A 15,754-nucleotide genomic window follows, 5' to 3' on the forward strand; every position below is an offset into this window, starting at 1 on the left:
GGCTAGCCTGGGCTAAGGAGGGTGGCTTCACCTTGGGACAGGGAGGCTGGCTAGATCAGGGGAGCTGCTCCCCTGCCTGGTCAAATTGGCTGAGTTCCAAGCAACACGTGGTGAATGTGGCTGCAAGGGTTCCTTGGCAACATCCACTATAATTACAGGACTATGAAAAAGGATTCAAGAAAATATCCATAAAAGGTGTAGCTGGCTCCAAAGCAAAAGTTGCCGCAGCCAAGAACAACTGGGCTTTCATGTTCTCAAGTTCAGAGTAGAGAATTAAAATTTTCTCTCGGCAGAGGTCAGAGGAAGCAGGCAGACTTGCAATAAGAATCTCACCACTTCTCCTTAATTCTCATAGGCAGGTCAGTCCCAGCTTGTGGATAACAGGTAGGAAAAGCACAATAACTGCCCAGCAGAGGCAAACTCACCCTGTTATGTTTTTCTTATGACCGATGAGAGGTCTAAAAGTAGCACAGACCCTGGAAACCTTTTATTTCTGCAACTTGCAATACATACTGTTTATATCTACTCTCCTCAAGAAAAGTTAAGGAGTCCTCTATAACCATAACCAGTTCTATTCAAAGTATTCGGAACAGCCTCACACTTGGTATAGAATGCTTTGAGAAATGTGGGCCACAAAATAGCTTACCAGGGCCAGGAGGAAGAAATCAAGTCATTCATGGAAGTTTGACAGTAATGTTTTTGCTCATAGCAATAAATATTCAGCAAGACCAAATGTTAGTACCTTTTTTTTTTTTTTAACAATAAAGCAATACTGTGTAACAATGGTAAATGCATGGTGAATAACCTGGTCAAACCCTAGGAAAACAGACTGTGGAAAACTGAATCATGCTGTTCACTTGCTTGGGAGCTGTCTCAGGATTCAGTAATAGCCTTGTTTGTTCTAGGTTTCTAATGAAACTACCAAATGCCATTCACATCATCAGAGCATACAGTAGCAGAGAGACTTGCCATTTAATCTTTAATATTTAAACAAACCAGAACTGTAAATGCGAATCCAAGCTCTCTCTTAGAATGAAGGAGCAGAAGGGGATTGTGCAACGACAGGGAAAAATCACTTTGTAATGGAAAATAACTAAATACCCCTTGCCAGGGAGACAACATTTCCAGAGAGAAATAATTGTAAAAGATCAAGAAAAGGCCAAGTAATGATCAAATGGAACATTAGGAAATGAGGGAGGGGGACTGAATTTTACTCAGAAAAGCCAAATGAAATCATTATGTCCTGGGTGTGTTTCCTTGTTAAATATAGTGAACATTTGAGCAAGGGTTGTTTGCATGATTCCAGAAATCCAACTTTCACGTAATAGAGAATTGAATGATAAAGTAGAATTATCAATAAAATAATTATTCTTGAAAAAAGTTTAGAGCACTTTTATAAACATATACCATGGTCTTGATACAAATTTAATGAGTTGGGGGACTAAGAGGTTAGCATATACTATCTTTGAAAGATGGCATCTTCCTTAGTAGACTAATTTCATCAAATTCGGTATTCCCATTTCAAAAGGATAATTAAGTTGAAGTCCAGAAATGAGGTGGTGTTTTTCTCCGTATGAAAAAGGAATAGATAGGGCTGATTCTATCAAATGTAAAACCACCATTAAGATAGTCTGCAGTTAGTTATATGCCAAAGGGAAATTATGTTTCCCAAGGAACTTCAACTTATGTGAAAATTATCTTCAAATATAGACCATCACAGGTATCAGTTGTTTGACTTAATCAAATATTTATATTTAAGCCCTTCAGTCCTTTCAACAGAGATGCTGACTCTTTGTTACTCAGAATTATATCTGCAATTCAACATTTTCCTCAATAAGAGCATCAGTTTCATTTTCTAAACTGTTGCTCTTTTCTTCACTTGCACAGAAATTCATGCCATCTTTCACTTCACAGTAATGTGACTCTAGAGTTTTCCATACTAATCAACAGTTGTTAATTCAGCCTCTTTTTTTAGAAGCAACATGTCAGCAATATATACCAGACCTCCCTGCTTCCCTCTCTATTTTCAGCTTGTCTTATGTGTTTTTCCCTAAAACCAAGCCACTGAACATTATTTTTCAGCTTTATACATTCACTTTACTATGTTAGTAATTTGATAAAAACTATAAACATTCACATGACTAACCCAGTAGGATGTGCTGGAAGAATTTGTATCTTAGTGAATGGGAGAAGAGAAGAAGACACCTTTTTAAATCATTAATTTTATAGTGAGTGTTACACTCTATTAAGTTTTTATAAGGTCAGGAAATAAAGAACTACTTGGGAATACTAAAGGATGCTATACACCAAAAAAGAGGTCAATTAGCTTTGAGAAATGAGATCCCTTGGAAAGAGAGAATGACAGGAGAGAATGCAAAGTGAATTCATCATTTTACACAGAAGAGGAATAAAGAAACACCACAGCTATACCAGAGAAGTAAACCCTGGTCTGAACAATTTGGGGGTATTTTGCTTCCCATTTCCATTGTAGAGAATTTTATTTTTTAAACTAGAAGGACAAGGGAAAGAAGACAAAGCCACTTTTTGAGACTATTAGCAAAATCTAAGACTCCAGGTAAGAACCATGAGTTTGGGGACAGGACATAGATGGAGATTATAAAAATTTGAATCTCAGAAAAACCCTTCTTTAAACATTTCCTTATCTCTTATATAGGTAGCATCCTGGTAGACCATACATCTACAGATATGAAAACAGACAATTGAAAGCTAACAAAAAATGAAAAGCATCCTTTATTTGGCATCTTTTGAAATCTTACTTTTATTAAATAAGCCTAGATCATTCCAGACAAAACAAACTATAGCATTTAAACCTTAAGCAAAATAATACATATATCTAGGTTGGAATGAAATACTCTTGTTTAGAAAAAGTCTCCCATTCTAAGCTTTCTTTAGAGATAGATTTCCAAGGAAGCTCAAAGTTAAGTCCAATATCTTCTTAAGCTACTGATATCCATTCATCTCTATGATTTTAGTGGACCTCTATATAATCTCATATCTTCGCATCCTTGAATCAGTAACTTGAAATGCCTGAAAATACCATAGAGCAATAATTGGAATGTTGAATTAACTACATGACTATGGACTGCTTTAAGTTATGGCACCACATATGGTTTTGGTCTCCTTTAACAGGGTGCCCAAAAGGCACTTACGGCCCATATTGCCAAATGACATGCAAGTGCTTGAATGGTGGTAGCTGTGATACCATGATTGGCACCTGTCACTGCCCTCCTGGCTTCATCGGAGCAGACTGCAGTCAAAGTAAGTTACTCTTATCTATTATGGAGTGGGTGTGCTGATGGTTCCATGCCCAATACAGGTAGCAGATATGCTAAAGTTGAGGTTTTTAAGGATTGCAGTTCAAAGAATAAATGCTGTTGTAATTCACTTAATAATTTACTGCAGTAACAGCAAACACAAGCAGACCTAAATTCATGGTTGAGAAGTACTTGTGAAAGATTTTGGTTGAGGGCTGAAATTGGTCAAAATAATGAAAGTGATCTTTTGGGTCATAATCCCTCCTACCCCAGTAATTCTGGCCCCAAATCAAGATTAGAAAATCTTTTTGCCAAGAACAGAGCAAACAGGTTGTTCCTGCACTCACAATGTCAAACTCATTGTCTAAGTCCCACCATTTCAATTATCCTCAGCAATTTGCTAATTCATAAGTAAACAAAAAGTAATCACTAGAAAGTAAACAGTGCCACAAAATCCAAAGACCTTACCTGTATGGCACAAAACTATTGACATAAAGTTTAAGGGACAGAAAGGTGAAGAATGTTTAAAAATGTACAGGTTTAGACACACAGAGCAAATGTATTTCATTGTTACCAGATCTTTTGGTTTCTAAATATTTGGGTAGTTTTTGCTTAACCCAAATAATTTCGGATGTACTCATCACCTATGACTCTGCTGTGAGTCAGAAGGAGACCCTAGTATTTGAAGTTAGGATCATGATGATTATTCTGGAACATAGGGAAGGAGAGCACATAATGGGGGCAGTCCTGGCCTTAGCAATTTGGGGACTGGGAGCTTTAGATGAAGATGTTCATTTTGTGATCATTCATTAAGCGGCACATGACGTTTTCGTGCTCTGTTCTGTAATCTCATACCTCACTATGGAAAGGGCACAAGTTCCATTGGTAAATGATCTTACAAGGAGAAGAACTGCTATAAACATCATCAAGCATGCACACCTCAAGCTATGTGATCAGACTGTGAAATTCGTTCAGTCATGATCCTGTTTGAAAGAATGATAGCTGAGTTTGTGCATGGACAGAATACTAAGTTTTTCCTATGCTGAAGATACCTGAAATGCTTGGATTTCCCTGCCAGGAAGCTACTCTGTCTTCTTTGCATAAGGGTAATATTTCTGTTTAATTTTCCTTCCTGCTGTACTGATGAGGATAAAAAACAAATCAAACAAAGTCTTGAATCCAGGTAGGGACGATGGACACTTAATGGATACAGCCTCTGGGTTCTCAACTGCCAGCTCAGCTTTGAGTGGAAGCCATAAACATTTCCCAAAAAAGGTCTTGGCTAGCTCCTCTGTGTTTGTTTTTCAGAGAGAATCAATGGACAAATATCCTCATGCCAAAGCATTTTCAAAAGCTGTGGTTTCCCTGAATGTTAGGAACACATTGTCTTAAGAAAGCTATGATCTCCTACATCAGCACTTCCCTTTGTTTTAACTCTGAAGATTAGAGCCAAATTTGCAGCCCACTTCTTATGCAAGGTCAAGGATGAATAATGTTGTTTTTTAATTATATTGTTGCTATATTTTTCCCTCCCTTGATTCTCAAAGATAGTTTTGCTTGTGTATTGACTGCATTTTGGTAAGCATCATAATGAATTTTTGGAATGAAGCAAAATAAATAGGTAAATAGACTAATAAGTACTAATACATAAATCAATATTTGAAAATGTAGACATCATGGATCTTATGCTGATGTTTAGGATTGTAAATTAAGTTTCCATATGGATTTTAAGAGTAAACAGTCAAGATTATTACAAATATAATATATATGCAATGCAAAAACATGTACATGTGCACACACTGTAAACCAGTGCCATGGGGCAAAGTGAGACTGGATCCATGCTGGAAAGAGTTGGTATTCATTATTTATTATTTTGTTTATTTTATTTTTTGCAGTGTTTCCCAGAGCCATACACATGCTAGGCAAATGCTTTACCATTGAAATACATCCCTAGCCTGGTATTCCTAATTTTTAAGGGACATATGTAAGTTTTTGGCAATAGATATTTGGTCATTTATTTCTAATTTCAACTAAAATGTCTCTAAAATAAGTGTCATTTGAAGAATTCCTACTTCTGTTTTTTTAAAGTAAACTTTTAGACCAAAAACCAAACTGAAGACTAGAAAGTAGATCCCATTTGATTAAGAAAAAGGGCTGTATATTTAAGTTTTTAAAAATCTTAACTGGCAAAATGTTTAATAAGAAAAGTGTAGTTTTGTTTTGTTTGACTTTGTCTTGCTCTTTCCTGCAGCTTGTCCTGAAGATCACTATGGGCAGGATTGTATCAAACGGTGTTCCTGTGGCACAGGACAGTGTGACCCAGTGACTGGAGGGTGCCAGTGTCCCCCTGGCCAAATGGGAGTCAGGTGTCAGCAAGGTAACAATGACTGCAGAGTCACCCTGTCCATCCAAGCACTAAGCCAAACCATTAAAGCAGATTTGGTGCCAGGGATTACAATTGCATGGGCATTGTTTACAACGCTTTCTTTTCTAAATGCCATTTTAATACCATGAAAGTACACACTCCTGTAGCAATATTTAGGAAATAGTCCAAAATAAGGTAAAAAATATTGGAAACAGAAACAAAAAATAATTTATGAATATTCTTGACTGGGAGGGAATGTTCAAGTAATTGTTACTAATTTTATAAAGTTGCTAAAAATTTTGTGTTGGAGATGTCAAATAATGGGAACTGAAGAAAGAAGTGTACATCCTCTTCAACTCTCAGAAGCCAATGGAGGGTAAGAAAGACAGAAGCTAGAAAGAAAAACATAATCTTTGTTGAAAACTACAAAACTTTCTTTTTATAAATCATAATGTCAATTGTTATAATAATCATAATAACAGAAGAAGTATCAAATTCAGTTCAAGGAGGACAGGTAGAGAGGATGCTGGGTCACTCCAGCTCTTGAGTGGGGCTAGCAGAGTAGTCATTTCTCCTGGGCACACACAGGTGGGCAAAACTAATGACTCCTTGTTGAAAAACAAGGATTGGTTGAATAGGTGGGTCTGAAAATGTCTTAAATGTAACAAAGGAAACATCATAGGGTGGAGGAAAATGGGGTGAACAGAGGAAATACACAGTCATACCATGTTTTCTACTCTGCACTATGACAGAGAACATAAACAGTCTTGTAGCTAAAGTGAGGATAAAGTACACATACATACTTATACCTACACACATATGCATACACAAACCCAAATGCATGCTCAGATACACTCACACACAAGCATACACACATGCATACATATGCATATATGTACATCTGCACACATATCTACACACACACACACACACACACACACACACAAATCCTGCAAATTTTGATATATAGAGCTTTATTCTAACCAAATGACTGAGGTCAGTTTCCTAGCCCTGGATCCACACTATCCTTTTTCAAAAGGTGGTTTAAAAAAAAAAAATCAATGAAGCTAGTGAATAAAACATTCCCCTCATTTTAGAAACAAAAAAAGTTGAAACTGTTCAAAGTTTTGCTTGCTTTTTTAGTGCAAATTTTGTAAGAAGGAAAAAGGAGAAAAGAAATAGGAAAAATGAAAACCTGATGAAACTAGATCAGAAAGGTTTTGCTATGGAACACATGAAGATATTACCCAGAATTTCTTCCAAGAATTCAAAGGACATAATGAAAAAGTGTTCTCCATAAAATGTGAGTGCAATACAAAGATACAGGGGTCCATGGAATAAATGAAAAGACAACAAAAGGAAATGAAAAAGTAAGCTGGCAGAGCTCAGAGAAGTAAAATTAAATTTAAACCTCACATGATACAAATGAAGGCCACATTCGAAGCAGGTAACAGGAGGACAGAATCTGCTGATGATGAAACTAAGAATACAGAGAATATGCTGAAAATAAGGAAAGTGAAGTAATAGAATGGAAAAGAACAGAAATGATAAGTGGAAGAGGTAAATGTTCAAATATAATTTTCAAGATTTTTTTTTCTGAAATAAAAGAACTGATGCTACCTATTAAATGAATGCATTGTGTCCTAGGAAATAATAGTTATGATTGGTTGCAGGTCAGGGGTAACTCTGTTGAGGATGTAAAGGAACATATAAGATCACTTAAAAACAGGTAAAATCAGGCTTGCTTTATAACTCACAGCAGTATTCATTGCTAGCATATGATTAATCAATGCCTATTCAATTCTTGAAAAAAATGTGAATCATGTATTTTATTCACAGTTAAACCATTACTTGAATATAACATGGTGGCAAGTAAACAACTTTAAAAAAAAAGGTGTTGGAAATATAACAACCTTAAAATATTTTGAAAAAACAATTGAAAGGTAAATTTGAGCAACAAAATAATAAATGGAGAATCCCTGTAGTTCAAAGACCACATTTTAATTATGGCCAAGTTTAAAACAATGGTTGGAATATGACTAAGTGACAGAAGGTAAGTATTATAAATTATAACAGTACAGAATTTTAACATAACTTTAACAAGCAATAAACAGGAAAAACAGGTGAAGGAGTAGAAGGATATGGATCTTATTTCTTCACTCAAGGTTTACAGGTGGAGGGGGACCATTATGTATCAAAATATTATTTAAATACAGCAGCTCAATAAGTATGTTTATATGTATAAAGATAAATTCTAGAATTTAGAATGCTGTAATTGAGAATTTAAGAACAAAATACAGCCAACTAAAATCAGGTAGAGGAGAGGAATGAGAAAAATTAGGTGAAAACAGAACTCTATTAATTTCCCTTGCAATTCATATTGTGTAATAAATAAGAAATTCACTATATTATGTAATATTATATGTGCTATCTAAAGAAAACCCCCTAGATTACATAAAATCATATTTATAAGACTTTCACTTAGATAATAGAGTACCCATACTGTCCCCTATTTTCCCTCTGAACACAGTAACAATTCTAGAGCATATGTACAAAACAAATATAAAAATCACCATAATGATAAAAGAAGAGGCAGACAGACTAGAGACTTCATAAACCTAAGGAACAACATGGCGGCACGATTTCTGGCTTTTCTTTTTGTCTTTTGTATCCCAGAATGAGTGCCGGAGAAGCCTACATCCCAGAGAGACGATGAAGGCAGAGAACAAAAGGCCTAGCTAAGTCTTCTTTCTTTCCAGTTGAAGAACCAGGAATGGGGGCAGCCCAGCAAGACAGAAAACTTTTTGACAATAACTGGTTTTCTTCTGCGAACACTACAGAATAAAACTGCATACCTAACTGCAATGGCGAGTGCACTTTCCCAGACCCACCTGGAGGTAGCAAGCCACTCCTCTCCTCCCTGGGGTAATGTGAGTGGGGACTCATAGCTGGACGAGGAAGTAATGAACCTCCCACCCTTGCTGTCGGTGTGAAGTGCAGGGAGTGTGAACCTGCACCCAACAGGCAGTAAGGAGTCGCCAGCCTTTCCCTCGAGGGAGTGTCAGGAGATTCAGAGGAGGGGCAGCACTTCCATGACCACCAAGCAGAAATGAGTCCATCCCATGCAGTGTCAGAGGTGGTCCAGTGGAGAGCCATATGGAAGCACCTCTGCCTTTCTCGGCGAGTTGGTGTCTACAGAGGCCTAGTGAGATTCTAGAAGGATCTGGCCTAGGAGGAAGGGAGCACACTTCCCACTTGAAGGCCAACTGGGGAACTTGGACTTCGACCTCTATCTGGTGAACCTCTTTTTTTTGCCAGTGCAATGTCATAGGAGGCTTTCAAAAATGGAAGACTTAAATGAGATCTGTAGTCTCATTTCAGAATATTCAAAATGTCCACGTTTCAACAACAAAAAATTTATTCATTATACCAAAACCAGACAATTTCCACTTAACTAATCAAAGATAATAGATATCAACCCTCAGATGACTAAGATAAGATTTATCTAACAAGAATTTTAAACCAGTCATTATAACATGATTCAATGAGCAACAATGCACATAATTAAAATCAACAAAAATATAAAGACTCAGCAAAGAATAAGAAACATGAAGAAGAACCAAATGGAATTTTATAACTGAAAAATGCAATAGCAAAAATTTAAATAGCTCACAGGATGAATCAAACAGCAGAATAAACAAGATACAGAAATGAATTAGTGGACTTCAAGACAGAACAATAGAAATTACCAAACTAAACGAGAGGAAAAAAAATAACAAACAACCCCCAAATAAATAAACAAATAGATGATAGAGCCACAGGGCCCTTGAGACATATAAAAAAAAACAAAAAACTAACATTGATGTCATCAGAAGAGAAGGGAGTTCCAGAAGAGAGGAGAAATGGATAAGGTCAAAAAGTAGTTGAAGGAATGACAGAAAATGTCTCAAATGTAACAAAAACATAAGTCTACAGAGTCAATAAAATGAGTGAATGCCAAAAAAGATAAACTCAAAGAAATCTGAAAAAAAAAATTTCAACATCAAACTTCTGAAAACTAAAAAAAATCTGAAAAGCAGTGAAAGAGCAATACCTTAGCTAAAGAGGAAGTGCAGACAGAGCGACAGCAGAATTCTCATTAAGAATCCTGGAAGGGAAAAAAGCAAAAACCAAAAAACTTTGAATCCAGAATCCATATCCACTGAAATCATCCATCAAGAATAAAGGAGATAAACATATCCTCAGATGAAGGAAAATAAAATTTATTGCCAGTAAACTTAACCTAAAGAAATCCCTAAAGGAATTTCTCAAAACTGAAAGAAAATAACGAAGAATGAAACTTGGAACAGGAGGAAAGTTAGACTGCAAAAAATGAAAGAATAAAATACAGATACATGAAATTTATTTTCCTTCTCTTAAGTTTTCTAAAATATGCTTGAAAAAGGAAGCAAAAATTATGCTACTCTCTGATGTGGCTCTCAATAAATTTAGAAGAAATATTTAAGATAATTGTATTATAAATGGGGTGGATAAAGGCACATAAAGGATCTGAAGTTTCAAAACTTCATTCAAACTGGTAAAATGTCACAGTGGAGCATGGCAAGTCACATGCGTATGCTGTAATAGCTACAGGAATCACAAACAATCTACCTGGAAAGATGAACTGGGATATCTCTGGAAATCAAATTGTATTCAAAATGTTAAAGTAATTAAAAAAGAAGTTGGAAAATGAAAAACATGGAACAAACTAAAAAACAAATGACAAACGTATCATGTTAGCAATTACATGGAATAAAAAAATCATTTAAATATGCCCTCTAAAATATATCCTGTCATTTGTGTCAACATGGATAAACACAGAGGACATTAGGTAAACCAAGCACAGAAAGACAATTCATAATCTCTCTCATAAGCTGAATCCAGAAAAGTCAATCTCATCCAAGGAAAATTGAATGGTGATTATTGGAGGCTGGGTGGTTGGGACTGGAAGGGAGGAGAAGCCTGGGACATATTGGTTGTGGGTACATAATTATGGGTAGATAAGAGGAATAAATCTCAGGAAATTATTGAACAACATGGGAACTAGGGTTATTGTCCAAATTTGAGTTAATGCTCAAATATATTCTTGAGCAATGTAAACAGTAACTGTTATATGCTATTACAAAAAAAAACTATGTGAGGTGATATATTTGTTAATCATTCTTCAATTTGTACATCATTTCAAATTATGTTACACTCAACAAAAACCTACAGTGTTATCTGCAGGTTACATATGTATGCATAAATATATGGAGAATGAAACATATCCATATAGACTATTTGAATATAGAAGGATGGAAAGCAATATACCATGTGATGAAGTAGACTTCAGAACAGAGAAGAATTACCAGTGACAGGGCCATTTCATAATGATAAAAGGGTGAATTCATTAAGAAGACACTGAACTCCTAGATGTGTGTGCTTCAAATAACATAACTGCCCAATATACGAACAAAAGTCGGATACTTCTAAAGGGAGAAACAGACAAATTCATAATTATAGTTGGAGACTCCAACACCTCTTTGTCAACAATTGATAGAACACTTAGAAATTCAGCAAGGCTGTAGAAAAACACAACCATGATATAATCAACATGTATGGACTGCTCTATCCAATCATAAGAGAATACATATTTTATTTCAAGTGTCCATAGAACATATTTCAGTAATAACGAAACTCACTCTCTTTCCACGGGAAAAAAACATTATACCACTTCATTTAAAAATATCCTTCTTAAATACCTAGTAGATGAAAAAAAGCCAACAAAATTGATATTCCAGAAATTTATTAAAAATAGCAATAATGACATCTAGAATCCTTGGGGTAAAAGCTAATTTCAGTAAACAAAGGAAAATTTACCTTCCAAAATACATTAGTATATAAGAAGTAATAACAATAAAATAATAAAATAAACTTAAAGACAATGGAAATGAGGAATTACTGAAGTGAAAATAGGGAAAATATGACATATAATAAAGTTATGTTAAGACAAATGACCACCAATCTAAACAAAACTAAAGTTGCAATCCTATATTACCTTGTTTTCCAAAATTACTTCCAGTTGTGCAAAGTACTTAACAATGATGTCAGAAACTATGAGAGTATTAGAATTAACATAGGGATTTTAAAAGAAATTGTGAGACCATATATAAAGCTGAACAAAAAATCAGAACCCATGAAAGAAAAAAAAGTTAACATGATCCTTTGAATTTAAAGAAATTCAAAAATGTCTTCAAAGTATAAAATACACACACAAAATGAAAAGATTAACAAACTGGAATAATAAAGACCAACTTTCTTAATAAAGAAGTGTTACTATCTATCTATAGATAAGAAAAGGATCCACATCATCAATAGAGTGTATCAAAAGCCATTCAGCATCTTCCATAATGTGAGAAGTCCAAACTTAAGTTCCACTTACACCCTGTCGTCCCCCATCAGATTTTCACAGTATGCCTCATTAGATAAACATTGAAATAGAGCCACATTGCTAAGGCTTCTTAGTATTTATCTCTTTGTAGACAAATTTGATAAAATTAATCACAATTTAAAATGCACATATTGCTTTATCCAAAGAACCCTCTGGTAACTTATTCTACCACTATAATGTTATATTTGAATAAACACATAACATATTCATTATGGCATTGTTTATAGTAAAATTATTTTAAATAATCTACTTGTCATCCATAATGGAGTGGGGAATATAAATTTTGTGTGAGGGAATAAATTCCGATGCACCTGTTTTTAAAAAAAATGAGACAGTTCTCTGCTAATTAAGAAGAAATCTTGGGAAATTTTATTTATCAAGTAAAGCAAAATTTATGTTATTCTTCATCTCTATTAACCCTTTGCTAAAAAAGGGTTAAAGAAGGAAGATAGATACACCTACAAATACTTCATTAATGAGGAATACTTCTGGATCTATTCAGTCATTCTCCACTTAATTCGACAAATATTTATTGACGCCAATGCCTGTTTAAGCACACAGAACAATATCTGTAAAATATATAGTATTCATGCAACTTGCTTTCTAGAGGGTAAGGAAGACAATAAATAATAAACATCATTAGTAAGTGAGTTATGTGTATTCTAGAGGGAATAAAATATGTGGTAGGAGAAAAAATGGAGAATGACTGGGGCCAGAGAGCACTGGATGGACCCGTGGTGTCAATAGAGCAGGCAAGGTAAGTCTCATTGAAAGAAGAGAGCCTATGCTATGGAGAAAACCTGGTGACAATGAGAACACCTAGTGGTGTTGTTTAGGAAGGGAACCAGGGAGACTGGAGTAGGGGATGGAATACTTTATCCAAGATATATAATTATATACTGTTTGAAAGAATTGTGTGATCACCTTAACTCTACAAAAACCTTGTTATATTCACAATTCTGCCTTAATATTGTCCTAAGACTTGGGCCTGCAGAAACATTTAGGTCCTCGCTTTTCCAATCATATATTTGTCCCTTATCTTGGGGTAGTAGGGGTTAGGGGCAGTAGGGTTCACAGATCCCTCAGTTCCAATAAGGCATTTCAATGCTTAATTTGCCTTAAAGGCAAAAGTTAACTTGAGGGTAGTTAACTTAAAGGTGGTGAACTTAAGGTAGCCTATTACGCATGCAATGAAGATTCAACCATTATTTGTACAACTATAACTGTTACCTAACAAAATCGAAATGGTTCTTTCATTTGGTTCTAAAGTACAGCTATTCAGTCAAATAAAGTGCCATGCATATTGAATTCAAATACCTGCTCTGCTTTGTATTAACCAATGCCTTTGGGCAGGTTTAAAAAAAAAAAAAAATCTGTCTAATGTTTTTCCTGCTAGCTGGAATTAAAAAAATAAAGAAATCTCTAATGTCTCTCCTGCTAGCTGGAATTGAAAGAATAGTTGATTAGAAGTCAAATGTTCTAAATTTGAGTTTTGATTCTTAATCTTACTGGCTGTGTTAGCAAGACTAGTCTCTGAGCTTTGATTTTCCCAAGAGTAAAATAAGAATACTGTTACCCACATCACAGGGGTATTTGTGAGCATTAAATGAGATAATTCACGTGGAAAATATCATTATGTAAAAATACTATAAACTGGAGGTCATAAATGGCAGGCCCTTGGCCAAATCTAGCCACAAATGTGTTTGAATTGGCTGGCATAGTTTGACTTCCACCATGCTATAAAACTATTTTAATTATTTGCCAACTTTCAAAGTTTGGATAATTTCATATAAAATATGGATTTTGAGTTTTCCTGAAAAAAAATCCTATTAGCTGGCAATATTGGACCCATATTCCTCATGACAAAATCAACTAAATGTGAACATTATTCTCAGGCTAGGGGGCTCTACTTTTCCATTGGTAGCACTTCCCGTCATTCAGTTACTTCTCCTGGACATGAAGGAGAGTCTCAGTTTTTCTTACGTCTGGTCATTGTCACTCACCTATGTACTAACTTCCCCTGGCAGTACATTTTACTTTGTGTCTTTCACTGCTCTATGATAAAGTGCTTTTTTGACTTCAGCACACAATGTTAAAAAACAAACAGCTCTCATCTTTCTTTTTCATCATTTATGAGACTAAATATACAAAATGCTTCCTGCTGTAATTTAGAATTATTGCTGATTGTTCATTAGGATACCTGCAGTTCACAGTGTTCCAGGCAAATAGTACAAGCTCAATAAATATTTATGGAGTGAATGAATGAATGACAGTAATGTACTTGCAAGCTTACAGATACATCCAGGGGATTCTTTAAGATATGTTATGCTTTGCTGTCTATATAGATATGGCTACTTTATCTCAAGTACAGAAAAAATGTTTACTCATGTGACACTTTTATTTAGTTTGACATTTAAAAAAATATTTTCCTGCAGGGTGTCCCCAGAAAAGATATGGCACAAATTGTGAATTAAAATGTACCTGTAAAAATGGTGGACTTTGCAATTCCATGGATGGAAGCTGTACCTGTGGCCTTGGGTGGACAGGAAATTATTGTGAAAAAGGCAAGTTGAGCTTTCAGTTTCTAGGCACTACTCACCTCTGGGGCCTTGAGGCAGCCAGGGTAGAGGATGGGTGGCCTGAAAGGAACCAGTTCTCATTAATAATGGACCCAGTACAAGGGGTGACAGTGACCTGCCAGAAGTCTCCAAACTACTTCATCAGGAAACATTTAACCCTGTATTACTACATATGTATTTCATATAGATGTTTTCATTTATCAATGATATTCTTGTATTCCTTGATATATTTTATATCATATATATTATAAATGTATAGAAAAGTTGTAATTAATAAAGATGGAAAAAGATAAATATTGATGGTTACTTTCTTCTTGAACCACAATTATTATTTTGTTAATCACTGGAGAGCATTTACTAACTACCGTTAGTGCCAAATATTATAGAAGACAAAAATTGCATTTTGGCAGAACACAGCACAATGGTTCTTACAGTTAGACAGTGTGCTGGGGGTCAACTTGGGGCACCCTGAGTTTAAAACATACACACATATGTGTCTGTATGTGTGTATACATGTATATTTATTTATTTACAGTTACTTTTTATCTAGATGATTTCAGTTGTGAGTGGTATAGCTCTTTAGGTCACAGTGAATGTGATTGTCCACCATCCATCACCTCTAATTTAATGGTCATGAAATTTAACAGCATGGTATAGAAAAGAACACCCTGCAATTTGAATGGATAAATATAGATGCTAACTACCGCTCTGCTAATGCCATACTGGCTGTCTTTGGGTAGCCTTTCTGTGGATTGGTTTTCCCATCTAAAGTGAGAGGGTATGGAGTTAAATGTTACGCAACAGCTCTTTTAAATCTAAGATTCTATTGGTATATCTATATACAAATGCAACACTACTTTTATTATAGACACTTTATTAGATATGCTTAATATGAAAGTTCTATTCATCCTTAATTGCTCTTCTCATCCAGAAATTTTCTTCCTAGTCTTGTTCATGTGTTCTTCCAAGTGATCTTCATAATCAAATGTCTAAATGCAAACCAAAACAAAAAATAATCAGGTATTTTATTGTCCCTGAGTCTGCTTTATTTCAGAAAGAGTTAAGA

General features: G+C 35.1%; 1 protein-coding gene across 1 annotated transcript in view; it reads left to right on the forward strand.

Annotated features, from left to right (window-relative positions):
- Window positions 1–15,428, forward strand: part of LOC124993589 (EGF-like and EMI domain-containing protein 1) — a 623,779-nt gene extending 608,351 nt beyond the window's left edge. The window contains 4 exon segments of the mRNA XM_047565459.1: window positions 3,151–3,279; window positions 5,527–5,652; window positions 14,545–14,783; window positions 15,336–15,428. Of these exon segments, the coding sequence (XP_047421415.1) occupies window positions 3,151–3,279; window positions 5,527–5,652; window positions 14,545–14,783; window positions 15,336–15,428 (587 nt within the window).
- The last annotated feature ends 326 nt before the right edge of the window (window positions 15,429–15,754 follow it).

Source organism: Sciurus carolinensis, chromosome 9, assembly GCF_902686445.1.
Source record: "Sciurus carolinensis chromosome 9, mSciCar1.2, whole genome shotgun sequence".
NCBI lineage: Eukaryota > Metazoa > Chordata > Mammalia > Rodentia > Sciuridae > Sciurus > Sciurus carolinensis.